Genomic DNA, 13,823 nt, shown 5'->3' on the forward strand with positions numbered 1-13,823 from the left:
AACTAGCTCCTGTTCTTCCTCCTCCTCCTCTTCCTCATTGTCACCCAATCCACATTGGGATGTGATGAGGCTGGGCTGTGTGGAAGCACCCTGTATGGTTCCTTGCTCCATATCATCGTGCTCCACCTGCAATGCATCCTCTTTAATTGTGAGCAGAAAGCATTTCAGAAGACAGAGAAGCGGGATGGTGACGCTAATTATGGCGTCATCGCCGCGCACCATCTTGGTGGAGTCCTCAAAGTTTTGGAGGATGATACATATGTCTGACATTCATGTCCACTCCTGAGGTCTTATGTGTGGAGTCTGAACTGAATACCGACGGCCTTGTTGATGCTGGTACTCAACAACTGCCCTCTTCTGCTCACAAATCCTTCCCAACATCTGCAATGTAGAGTTCCAACGTGTGGGGATATCGCAGATCAGTCGGTGAGCTGAAAGCTGCAAACTCTGCTGAAGCACAGCAAAGGCGGTGGAAGCTGTAGCTGACTTTCTAAAATGGGCACACAGGTGGCGTACTTTGACAATCAGATCCGGCAGATCCGAGTAGGTTTTGAGAAACCGCTGAACCACGAGGTTAAGCACATGGGCCAGGCATCGTACATGTGTGAGCTTGCCTCTCCTTAGAGCCATCTCCAGGTTCCAGCCATTGTCACACATGACCATGCCTGGCTGTAGGGTCAGCGGTGTCAGCCTCAGATCTGCCTGCTCTTTCAGAGCTGTCCACAACTCTTCAGCATTGTGCAGTTTGTCACCTAAGCATATTAGCTTCAGCACAGCCTGTTGCCACTTGGCCCGACTGATGTGGTCATTTTTGAGTTGGAGGCTGAAGAGGAGGAGGAGAAGGAGGAGCAGGAGCTGTAGAATGTGGGGGCAACCCTGATTGACCTAGGGCCTGAAATCCTTGGCGTCGGGAGGACATGTTCCATCCCAAGGTCTGACTGGGTCCCGGCTTCCACTATATTAACCCAGTGTGCCATCAGCGAGATGTACCGTCCCTGCCCACAAGCACTTGTCCACATGTCCGTGGTTAGGTGGACTTTCCCGGTAACTGCGTTGTTGAGGTCACGTCTAATGTTGTGGGACACGTGCTCATGTAATGCGGGGACGGCACACTGGGAGAAATAGTGGCAGCTAGGGATGGCTGCTGCCATCAGGTTGTGGAAAGCTTCCATCTCCTCAAGCCTAAAAGGCAACATTTCGAGTGCAAGCATTCGCGAAATGTGTGAATTTAGTAGTGTGGCCTGTGGGCTGTTGGCTGCGTATTTGCGCTCGCGTTCCAAGGAGTGGGGTAGGGACAACTGAATGCTGCACTGGAACAAGGACATGGACGTGCTTGCTGATGGTGCTAGTTGAGAGTGTTCAATGACAGGTGCAGGGCGGGAAGCATCTTGGCATGCGCCATGGACAAGGGATTGGCATGCACGCACAACAGCGGAAGAAGCAGTGGTATCACCCGCAGACACTGTTGCTGGACCCTGGAGTTCTGCCCACTTAGTCGGGTGCTTTGCTGCCATGTGCCTAATCATGCTGGTGGTGGTCAGGCTGCTAGCTTTGCTACCCCTGATGATGCTGGCCTGGCAGGTGGTGCAAATGGCCTTTTTGGGGTTATCTGCAGAGTCTTAAAAAAATAAGCAGACTCGGGAAGACCTAACAGTTGTACTGGCAACTTCCTTCGTGTTGGCGTTACGAGGAACGCTTTCCCGCCTTGTGTCTGCGACCACCACACTGCTTCTTCCTGCCTGTTGTGGTGCTACGCCTCCCTCCCCCTGTGTGCTGCTGTCCTCGCTCTGTATGTGCCCCTGCCAGGTTGGGTCAGTTACTATATCATCCACCACCTCGGCCAATATTTTCCACGTTTAGTTTAAATTTCTGGATTTTTATCGCTGAAATATGGAACAGATCTGGCTTTATTCTGCAGTGACAACAAGCGAATGGAGCAGAAAAATGGTGTACTTTGGATTGCTTTTTAAGCAAATAACCAGGACTAAGATAAGCAAAGCATTTGCCCTGGCCCCTGATATCACGGGCTATATCTACAAATATCTGTAATTATTACAGCAGCAGCAGACAGGACGTTCAATGGACCCTCTTGTGTTGTATCATACACTGCAGTCAGCCACATAAACTGCCTGTCTGCCTAGCACTAATTATATGCAACTGGATTAGTCCTCAGAAGGACTGTTAGTTCAAATGGATATATATATATATATGTTGTGGACTACCTATAGTAACATTACGTTTAATGGACCCTCTTGCACTATATGCACTGCAGTTTGCCACATACCCTGCCTGCCTGCCTAACTCCTGTTATCACCACTGAATTCATGCAGCTGTATTAGTCCTCATAAGGACTGTTAGTTCAGTTAGATATATATATATATATATATATATATATATATATATATATATATATATATATATATATATATATATATATATATATGTTGTGGAATACCTATACTAACTATAAAGAAGCAAATCTTTGCCTGATGCAGCAGCACCTCTCCCTACTCAGCCTGATTCCGGGGTAGACTGTGACGAGCATAGCGGCGCCAGGTCTTATATAGACCTGATGACACTGTGCGGCCAGCCAATCACTGTAATGCCCACAACCAACATGGCTATGGCATTACAGTGAGTGGCAGGCAATCCCTGCATGTTCATTGGCTCTCTAAAGAGCGCCAAACATGCAGGGAGGGGACCCGAGTTCCCGCTGAGCGCCGAGCTTGTCGAGCACAGTGATGCTCGGGCGAGTACCGAGCAGTGGCGAGCACGTTCGCTCATCACTAGTGCTCACCACACCGCTAGATAAACTCCTTGAGGGGTCAAGTTTGCAAAATGGGGAACTTGTGTTTTTTTTTAACTGTTTAGGAACATCTGGGGTTCAGCAAACACAACATGACTTCCGCTATCTATTCTAGACAATTTTGTGCTCAAGAATTCAATTGGCGCTTTTTCCCTTCCGAGCCTTGCCGTGCGCTCAAACAGTAGTTTTCCTCCACATATGGGGTATTAGTGTACTCAGGAGAATTTGCGCAAAAAATTGTATGGTGCATTTTCTACTGTTACCCTTACGAAAATGCAAAATTTGGTGCTAAAGTAAATTATTTTGTGGGAATAAGTAACATTTTCATTTTTTCTTACCACATTGCTTTAGTCCCTGTGAAACACCTGAAGGGTGAATAAACTTCTTGAATATGGTTTTGAGCATATTGAGGGTCGAAGTTTTTATAATGGGGTCACTTTTGGGTATTTTTGTATCTTATAGGCCCCCTAAAGTCACTTCAAATGTGATGTGGTCCCTAAATAAATGGTTTTGTAAATTTATTTGGAAAAATGAGAAATTGCTGATAAATATTTAACCCTTTTAACTCCCTAACAAAAAAAATTATGTTTCAAAAATTGTGCTGCTGTAAAGTAGACATGTGATAAATGTTATTTATTAACTATTTTTGTGACATAACTTTCTGGCTTAAGGGCGGGTTGCAATGATGACGATTTGGCCCTCATGATGATGTCGCTATGAGAGGCTTCTCTCTCTCCCAGCCTCCTAAATGTTGCAATGAATATCGATTGCGGCATTTAGGGAAGTAAACAGAATGGTGCGATTCTGACACAGCTCCTGGCTGTGAAAACCGGGGTTCGGCTATCACATATGGCAAGTTTCCAGCAGTGATCATGTGACGCGCACGATCGCCATGACGTACTTATACGTCATTGGTCTGGAACCCCTATCCAACCATGACATATGGGTACATCAAATGTCATGAAGGGGTTAAATGTGTCTCTCTTGCAACACTTAATAGGGTATTTGGACATCATTGAGTTTACTTTGGTTATCACGACCCATTGCCAGGGATTTCTTAATCTGAATAGGTGTTGACCAGCAACTGGCCAGCAATCTGAAAATAAGTTGTCTTTTTAAGACAATTACTTTATGACCTAGGTCTTTATTCAACCTATGTTACTATTTATTATACTTGGATTACTACAAATGCTGTCCTTTAAGACAATGTGCACCCACTTGTAAACATAATTGAAGTGTGGGTCCACCATTACCTAATCCAAGGGAAATCTGTGCTTGAATGTATCCAACAACAAAAAAGTAAAAATTTGATCTTTATTTGCACTAACTATATGCACTAAATATACCGTAAGTGTAGAAATGAATATGCCGTATATCCTTACAAAAATGGTCAGTACCATCTGACTCTCCAGCTTTTATTAAGCAACAGGGGCCAATATGCCATGAAAGCATGTTGGAAAATTAAGACTCATAGCTTCAAAACATTTGGAAAGTCCCACATTGCACAGCAATGTAAATGTACATATGCAATTAAAATCTAAAAAGACACCACGGTGGACAGGCAGTTTGTTCGCATTATAGTTCAGAGATTACATCATCAGTGGGATAGTTATTGCATGCTTGGCTTAAAGTGGTTATACACATTAAGATGGTTATGCACATTAGATAAAATGTTCAGCTGAGTTCTCCTGTGTTCACTATGAGAGGGCCACTGCCAGACTCATCTATCCACCTTCAGACTCTTCTGTCCTCCTAGAGACTCCTCTGTCCACCTAGAGACTCCTCTGTTCTCCTCCAGGCTCCTCTGTCCTCCTCCAAGCTCCTCTGTCCTTGAAATTTCTCAGTCCTCCTAGAGATAGTGATCCTCCTCCAGGCTCCTTTGTCCTCCAGACTCTTCTATCCTAATAAAGACTTCTCTGTCCTGCTCCAGACTCCCCTGTACTCCTCCAGATTCCTCTGACCTCCTCTAGACTCCTTTGTCCTTCAGACCCCTCGGTCTTCTTAGAGAATCCTATGTCCTCTTCCAGGCTTCTCTGTCCTCCTACAGATTCCTCTACCTCCGATTTTTTGTCCTTCACACTCCTTTTTCCTCCTCCAGACTACGCTGGCGTCCAGACTCTTCTGTCCTTCTTCACCCTCCCCTGTCCTCCTTCAGATCTCTGGCAGCAGCTTACCTCTATTTCAAACAAAAGGGTCAGCCTTTATATTTCCAAATGCTATTTCTTTCTCTCTCTACTAATATCATGTCAGGGGACAGTCAGGAGGCTGTTAGAATCTATTTTATTTTACTATCGGCCATCTTGTTGTGGTTTGCTGACTTCTAGTCTTTTCCTCTGGTGCTGGGTTTCTTGGTCACGTGATCTCTGCACTCTTTATTACTCAGCACCTGGTTCCCATTCCCCGCTGGACATCAGTGTTGTTACGCTTGTCTTCTGGCTAAGTAGCCTTGTTTAGCTCTTTGTGCTTTGGACAATTGTTATCCTGGGACTTCTTGTTCCACCAGTTTTGTTCCCTTTAATCTTCATTTCTGCAACTAACTTTTCTGTTAGGAGGTCTCCTGCTTTTGCTCCCAGTCCTTAGATCTTTTAGGGACCCCTTTCCACTTCCTACAGGTCTTCATTTGAGTTCAGTGCAGGAGTTTCGGTGGGGCTATTCATAAGGAATAGTGCAGCCACCCCAGCGTAGGGTTAAGCTGAGTCTCAGTGCAGGGAAAGCTTTTCCCACCTATTCCTTAGTTCTAAGTTGCAGAACATAAAAGAGGCCACCATACACATACAAGGGTCAGCCAATTCCATAAAAATTGGTGGATTTTAAAGGGAATGTGTCACCCCCCTGGGCGATATCAGACTTCTACTATGGCCATACAGTGTATAGAAAAGTAAATCTATACTTACCTGTATGGCCCATAGCAGATGTCTGATTGCAGAGGAATCTGGTTTTATAAAGTCTGTTTTCCATAGGCTTGGCATCTGGGGGATGCCAAGCAAACACCTCCTATCTGCTTACTATTCCCCTAAATCGCTGCTTCCATGCTAAATTACCATAATCCCTCCCTCCCCTGCACGTCACAGGGCCCTGTGACAAGCCCTGTGACGTTCCCTGCTCTGCCTCGCCTCCAAATGGGGCTGGAGGGAAACAAAGCTCGCTCCATGGGAGCGGCTCTCTTTGCATGCGCGGGAGGGGAGGCCCTGTGACATGCGGGGGAGGGGGGAATATGGTAATTTAGCACAGAGGCGGCGATTTAGGGGAATAGTAAGCAGATAGGAGGAGTTTGCTTGGCGTCCCCCGGACACCAATCCTCTGGAAAACAGACTTTATAAAACCAGATTTCTCTTCAATCAGGCCTCTGTTATGGGCCATACAGGTAAGTATAGATTTACTTTTCTATACCCTGCATGGCCATAGTAGAGGTCTGATATCGCCCAGGGGGTGACATATTCCCTTTAACACATTTGATAAAAATGAATACGGTACATTATGCATGTTATATTGGTAGGTTTGGTTTAACATTTTTTTAAATGAAAGTGATCAGTATGCTGAGAAAGTATCCTCACCTCTCAACTCACTTAATTTTCCTTGTCCAATAACCTCAAGCAGGCGTTAATCAGTTGTAATAATACATACCTTTATCTATTCTATTTATCACCTGAGCTTGATTTGCTTCTACTATTTCCTAAAGTCAATATCCCAGTGCCCTCAAAAATCACTGCGTGAATAATGTAAGTGTGTTATGTGATTACTCTGCACTTTTCAAGGAAAGACTTCCAAATAATAAATTCCAAGCCAATGAGTTTATGAGTCAAAGAAAAGATAAAACAGTAAGGAATGAATTAGTAAATATTTTACTGCTCCCTCTGCTGATTCTGCAACCCCTGGTACATTTCTGATAGATTCATGAAATGGAAGTAATTGTCTGGTTTAGAAAACTAATTTTCAAATACTACATTAGGATAATTGATAGAGGATTTCCCATTGTACCTTAATGCATTACCTAGAACTGAGATCAGTTACCAAAGTATCTCTGCTCTGGACCAATGGTTAATGTGTAATGCATCATTTGTCCTCTGGTGGCGCTGCAGGAAAAAATAACACTTTTTGCCTGGACCTCACCCACAGGAAAACCTGTATTCAGGTTTTAATTGGGCAACTCTTCTAACGAATTTGATTGTTGAAATAATAAAATTTTAACTGTGCAATAGGCTTTGTTCACATATGTAAGTTACAGTTTTGCATGCAATTTTGAAGAATAAATCAAAAGTAGCTGAAAAATAAAAAAAGAGTTAATATTGATGTTCTTACTTACCTATGGTATCGTATGGTATAACAATTGAATTGGAATCAACCCATTTTTTGGTGTATATAAATAGGCATAATGGCATCATACCAAGTGCAAATATTGTCGAACAAGTAGTCATGGTCAAACTGCAAAAATAAAAATACCAGGTAAGATAGTAAGTATAATAGTAATAGGAAGTAAAATATACTAGCTTTAAAACTTTCCTATTTCTTCAAACAGTACAAAATGTTTTGGAAAAAATAAACTATTGTTAGTTTCACGATAATGTAATTGTCAATGTTTATTAAAAGATTAATACAATAAAATTATATTACCCTTACAAAACTGTATGCCACACATATATTCGTTTTTTTGGCTCTAAACATTGTCAATGCTGAAGGGACACACTGCTGCCTGTCGCAGCATTACAATATTAGTTTTTAAGTGAGCAGTCAACAGATAAATGTACTAGTCTCTGTTGTCAGTACCGTTGTAAAACAATAAATATATCAATTATTAATGATATTTTAAACATTTTTTAACTTTTTTAAATATTTTGTTCTATTTTTTTAAATTGTAGAAAATGTGGAAAGTTAAATAATTTTTTATATTTCATATATCCACGGTTAGCCACTAGTTGGAGCAGCTACTCACTTTTGCCTAGAAAAGCAATATTAATGGAAACTAGAATTATGATTGCTGCAAAGATGGGCAGGAGCAGATCCCTCAGGGACCCTGTAAACTGTGTAGTTGCACAGGGGAGCAAGAGGTAAGGGGGCCCAATTCCATCTCCAAAGCAACAGGGGACTGCAAAGAGCCAAAATATTGTTCTTGCAGAGACCCTCTACTGTTTATGTCTGCCCCTGAGCTCCCTAAATTATTCTTCTCGACTACTGGCTGTGCAAAAAGAAGGGGTAGGATATGGTTGGACTCAAAGTGCGCCATTTTGTTGTTGAATGGACTGGCCATGATTTCCCCTACATTGTAGATAGAGACATTGCTCTTTGAAGCTTGGGAGAAACCTAGTGCTCAGTTGTGGCTTCATGGAACAACCACTTTGAGTTCCGCTGGATTTCTATACCACCATGGCCTTTGTTAGTGTACAGACACGAGACATTTCCTTCAGATGGTCAGTTTTCTCGCAAGTTCCTTTGAGCAGCAATATGATCCACTGTTACTACCACATCCGCGCCAACCAAGACCCATATTGCTGGAGGCTGGCGCTATCAAAATATATTCCTATTACCGATCCTTGCCACCATAGGGTCAGCAAGATCAGGCTTTCATTCCTTTAAAGTAAAAGCTGTGAACTGCTCATGCCAGTGAGTGTGCGCAGTGCACAGCTATTATGGCCACAGTATGGGTGACCGCACCTACTCTCCTATGCCCTTTGTACTCCTTATTTGCTTTTTTATGTGTTGTCTGAGACCTTATAAAGAATCAAATACAAATGGCAGCATCCAGTGGAAGAAGAAAAAAATGATTTAAAAAAAATCTGTAATGACAGTCATTCTTAGTATTTAATAAAAAAACCCCCGTAGAATAAATACATTTTATTAACCCCTGTCCGACGTGGTACGTAATAGTATGCACCACGTTTGAACCCCCGGTTCAGCGCGAGCTCCGGCACTAAGCCCGCACTGAACCGGGCACATGTCAGCTGATTGTGCCCGCAACAGCCGCGGATTGAATCACCCGGCCCCAGATCATGAAAAATGGACACGCTAGAGGTCTCTGAAAATGGCGACTTTTTTTTTTTTTAACAAATTTTGGATTTTTTTTCACCTCTTAAATAAAAAAGAAACTATACATGTTTGGCGTCTACAAACTCATAATAACCTGGAGAAGAATAATGTCTGGTCAGTTTTAGCATTCAGTGAACGTGGTAAAAAAAAAACTTAAAAAACAACTGCAGTATTGCACTTTTTTTGCAATTTCACCGCACTTGGAATTTTTTTCCCATTTTCCAGTACAGAATATGGTAAAACCAGTGATGGCATTCAAAAGTACAAATTGTCCCGCAAAAAATAAGCCCTTACACGGCCATATTGACTGAAAAATAAAAAAGTTATGGCTCTGGGAACAATGGGAGCGAAAAACTAAAACGCAAAAAAGGAAAATGCTCCTGTCATGAAGGGGTTAATTAAAAAAATAACACATTCAATTTATGGCAGCAAGTGTCTGGTACTGCTATAGAGTAAGTGGCTGGGTACAGTATGTAATAGGTGCACTGTGGCTGTTATTTACAGTTGAAACCAGAAGTTTACATACACTATATAAAAAGACACATATATATGTTATTCTCAATATCTGACATGAAATGAGAATAAACCTTTCCCATTTTAGGTAAATTAGGATTACTATAATTTTAATATTTCCCAAATTCTAGAATAATGAGAGAGAGAGAATGTTTAAGGGATTTTTATTACTTACTGCAAAGTCAAAAGTTTCCATACACTAAGATTACTTTGCCTTTAAATAATTCTGGACTGCCCATATGATGATGTCATGTGTTTAGAAGCTTCTGATAGTTTAATTTGGCAAAATCTGAGTTAATTAGAAACACATCTGTGAATGTATTTTAATGCACACTTGAAACACACTGCTTCTTTGTGTAGCATTGTGGGAAAGTCTAAAGAAATCAGCCAAGATATCAGGAAAAGAATTGTGGACTTGCACAAGTCGGACTCATCCTTGGGTACAATTTCAAGATACCTGAAGGTATCTCGTTCATCAGTACAAACAATTATACACAAGTACAAACAAGATGGTAATGTCCAGCCATTATACCGCTCAGGAAGGAGACGGGTTCTGTGTCCAACGTGCTTTGGTCCGACATGTGCATATCAACTCAAGGACAAAAGCAAAATACCTTGTGAAGATGATGGCGGAAGCTGGTAAGATTGTGTCAATATCCACAGTGAAATGAGTATTGAATCAACATGGGCTGAAAGGCCACTCTGCCAGGAAGAAGCCATTACTCCAAAAGAAATATAAAAAAGCCAGATTAATGTTCACAAATGCACACAGAATCAAAGACCTTAATTTTTGGAGACATGTCCTGTAGTCTGATGAAATTAAAATTTAACTTTTTGGGCTTAATAATGGCCATCGGTGCGTTTGGAGGAAAAAGGGAGAAGCTTGAAAGCCTAAGAACACCAATCCAACTGTGAAACACGGGGATGGCAGCATCATGTTGTGGGGTTGTTTTGCTGCAGGAGGGACTGGTGCACGTCACAAAATAGATGGCATCATGAGAAAAGAAGATTATGTGGCAATACTGAAGCAACATCTCAAGACATCAGCCAGGAAGTTAAAGCTTGGGCAGAAATGGGTCTTCCAAATGGACAATGACCCGAAGCATATTGCCAAAATGGTAACAAAGTAGCTTAAGGATTAAAAAGTCAATATTTTGGAGTGGCCATCACAAAACCCTGATCTCAATCCTATCGAAAATTTATGGGCAAAGCTGAAAAGGCAGGTGCGAGCAAGGCGACCTACAAACCTGGATAAGTTACACCTGTTTTGTCAGGAGAAATGGGCCCAAATTCCAACAAACTGTTGTGAGAAGCTTGTGGAAGGATATCCCAAACGTTTGACCCAAGTCATTCAGTTTAAGGGCAATGGTACCAAATACTAATGAAATGTATGTAAACTTTTGACTTTGCAGTAAGTAATAAAAATGCCTTAAAATATTCTCTCTCTTGTTATTATGGTATTTGGCAAATATTAAAAATTATGGTAATCCTAATTGATCTAAAAAGTTTATTCTGATTTCATGTCAGATATTGAAAAAAACATGCATATGTATCTTTTTATATAATGTATGTAAACTTCTGGTTTCAATCGTATATAAAAGCACTCTATATTGCTTTTTATGTGGGTTTACAAATTAAGTCACTGGAGTATATATGTTGTGCCTGTATATCTGCATGACTGCTCATACACCTCCGTGTGCATCTACATTATATGGATTTGGATGCTTACACAGGAGCTCCCATGATGTCCCATTCTAAATCCATAGGCATTAATGTGGAGGTGGTTCCCCATTTGCAGATAAAACAGCTTCCAGTCTTCTGAGAATGATTTCAATAAGATTTTGGAATGCGCACTTGGGAATTTTTACCTATTTGTCCAGAAGAGCATTTGTGAGGTCAGACGATGATGATGACTTGGCTTGTGCACTTTGTGAGCGAGTTGCTGTGGCCCCTAAATACTTCCACGTTTCAATAAAACGACTCATAGTTCATCATGGAATATTTAGGAGGGGAGACATTTCACCGTCTATCTTGTAATGGTGGCTTGCTATTACTCAAGGAGCTCTCTTGATTGACCGAGTCCAAGCTTTGGTACATATGTATATTCTTGGTACATATGTGGACCTGGATAGCAAGGACTTTTTATGTTCTCACTGTTTTTGTGGGTAGTGTTGAGCCACCCCCGTAGTGTTCGAGTTCGGTTCGGTTCGTCGAACACCCGTGTGTTCGCCGAACTGTTCGTCGAACTGTTCGTCGAACACCTTCGAACACCGTTAAAACCAATGGCAGGCAAACAAAAACACATAGAAACACATAGAAAACACCTTCAAAGGTGTCCAAAAGATGACAAACTGCTCAGAAGACACAACTAACACATGGAAAAGTGACAAGTACATATAGTCATGCGAAAAGAAAAGAGGTGGAGGAGTAAAAGGAGGGGGAGACACAGATATAGGCATGTCATGCCCTTCTAAAATCCAAAAAGTGAGAAGCCGACACGTTCAGTCCGCTCCTGCCCGTGCCACCTCCGCATCGCCGGGTTTGTGCCAGAGCCGCGGTGAACCCTGACGGCCAGCCCCCCTCTCCCAATACTGGTGCCTGTCCGCTGGTGGGTCGAGCGAGCCCCCCTGTGGTGGAGGCAGCTCTAAGCTTTTTAATTTAAATTGTCTCTCTAATTTGAATGAATACACTTTAAATCCATTTACAAGGATCTATTGGAGGGCAAGTCTCATGCCAGCAGCCGCGTAATTCCAGCTCCAGTAGCGTCCACTAAAGCTGCTGCAGTTAAAAAGCTTTTATAAGGATCGAGCTCGGCTGTCCACCGCAAGGCATCCTACTGCCAGTCCCAGCCCCTATGCCTTGGGGTGCCTCCTGATGCTCTTCACTGAGTATCCCGTGGTCCCAAAGCATTTCCTTTGAAAAAATTAAGTGTCCAAACTACAGGTGGTGTAGCTTGCTTAACAGCCGGGATAATCCGCTGACTAGCAGACACTGCTACTAGGCACAAAGTATTTCCTGGGCTAGATGCAGTTAAAAATTTGTAATTAGATACTCTCGTTGGATGCTGAGAAAGCATTCCATAGAGTCTCCTGGCACGCCATATATGATTCTCTTAAAAAGCTTGGGGTAGGGGTCTAGGGGACCCTTTTATAGCCAAAATCACGGCCCTGTATCGCAATACGTCACCTAGGCTAAAGATAAATGGAACTGTAGCACCATGAGGGCTCGGTTGCTACAGAGGTATTGCACCTCACCCAGAGGTGTGATATCTCACTCTCAGGTAAGGATGTAGTGTGGATCAGGACCCGACACCTGCATGCATTACACCACATTGCCGTGGGGCAGGGCGACCAATATGCCCCTGAGATGGGCAAGACAGTCCCTGTCCCTGGCTGGAGTGGGGGGAGGGAACACTGAGGAACAGGAACCCTGTAGTGCAGGAGCAGGGAGGAAGCAGTTCCTGGGTGCATTGAGAAGGGAGTATAAAAGGTGGGCACCATCTTAGTTCAGTGCAGAGAAGTCTGAGCAGAAGTGGCAGGAAGCAGGGGCTCTGCATGAGCTCTGCTCCGGAGGCGGGCCTAGTAACAGAGGCCCAGGCCTGGAAGAGGGAGAAGGAAGGAAGAGGAGCGGAGAAGGCTCCAGGAACGAGGAACGAAGGGATCCCAGGGGTGCGGACGGGCGAGTCGCCACCGCACGCCCGAATCCACCTGCGTGGAGGGGTCAGGCCAAAGGGGGAGACCGGTCCCCGAAACTAGTGGAGGCAGGAAACGACCCTCAGCTAGAAACAGAGAGGCTGTGACATTTTATGTGGCGCAGCCCCTCGCTACACCCGCTAGGAAGGCACCACATAGGGTCAGGGAAACTGGCGCCAAGTTTACCAAGAGGAGGCCCGAGGCAGCCGGACAGAAGGGTTGGTAAGAAAGGCCAGACAAAGGACACACAAAGGGGGTCCTGTGAAGCGCTCCAAAGTTATCTGGGAGTTGTCTGAGCCCCTCACCTGGTGAGCACAGTACGACGTGGGCAGCCGTTACCTGCAGACGTGGTCTGGATAAGAACTGTGAGTAAAGGCCCTGGACTGCATCACTGACTCCGTGTCGTTACTGCTGCTGCCCTGCACCATCACCCCCATCCTCCGCATACACTGCCCTGAGGCTATACTCCTCCCGTGGGGAGTTATGCTACGCTCTGCTGCACCCACAACACCAGCCTCAGCGGTCTGCCCTGGAGCGGCGGTTCACTCTGACCGCAATCCACGGGTGGCGTAGTCGGATATTTAAACATCAAAACCACATAAATAGTTCGGCCACTGGTTTGACCGCCCTGAGCCACGGAACCGGGTCGCCGCCACGGAGACTACAACCACCAGCATCCACCAAAAAGGGTCCGGCTCCGGGTGTCCCAAGGCCCAGGGGGCGCGTCAGAACATTTTCATCACCTTTCACAATCACCAATGGGACAAGGCAGGGATGTTCTCTGTCCCCTC

At 43.8% G+C, this 13,823-nt stretch overlaps 1 protein-coding gene across 2 annotated transcripts in view; it reads right to left on the minus strand.

The window, feature by feature from the left end:
- LOC141206697 (ileal sodium/bile acid cotransporter-like) overlaps positions 1 to 13,823 on the minus strand; it is an 84,414-nt gene that overhangs the window by 47,606 nt on the left and 22,985 nt on the right. For both annotated transcript variants that reach the window (XM_073664235.1, XM_073664234.1), the window contains exon 2: positions 7,110 to 7,228. In XM_073664235.1, the coding sequence (XP_073520336.1) occupies positions 7,110 to 7,228 (119 nt within the window). The remainder of the gene's footprint in view (positions 1 to 7,109; positions 7,229 to 13,823) is intronic.

The sequence above is a fragment of the Phyllobates terribilis genome, unplaced genomic scaffold (genome assembly GCF_046119375.1).
Source record: "Phyllobates terribilis strain yellow unplaced genomic scaffold, ASM4611937v1 Scaffold_2__4_contigs__length_985480577, whole genome shotgun sequence".
NCBI classification, from domain to species: Eukaryota; Metazoa; Chordata; class Amphibia; order Anura; family Dendrobatidae; genus Phyllobates; species Phyllobates terribilis.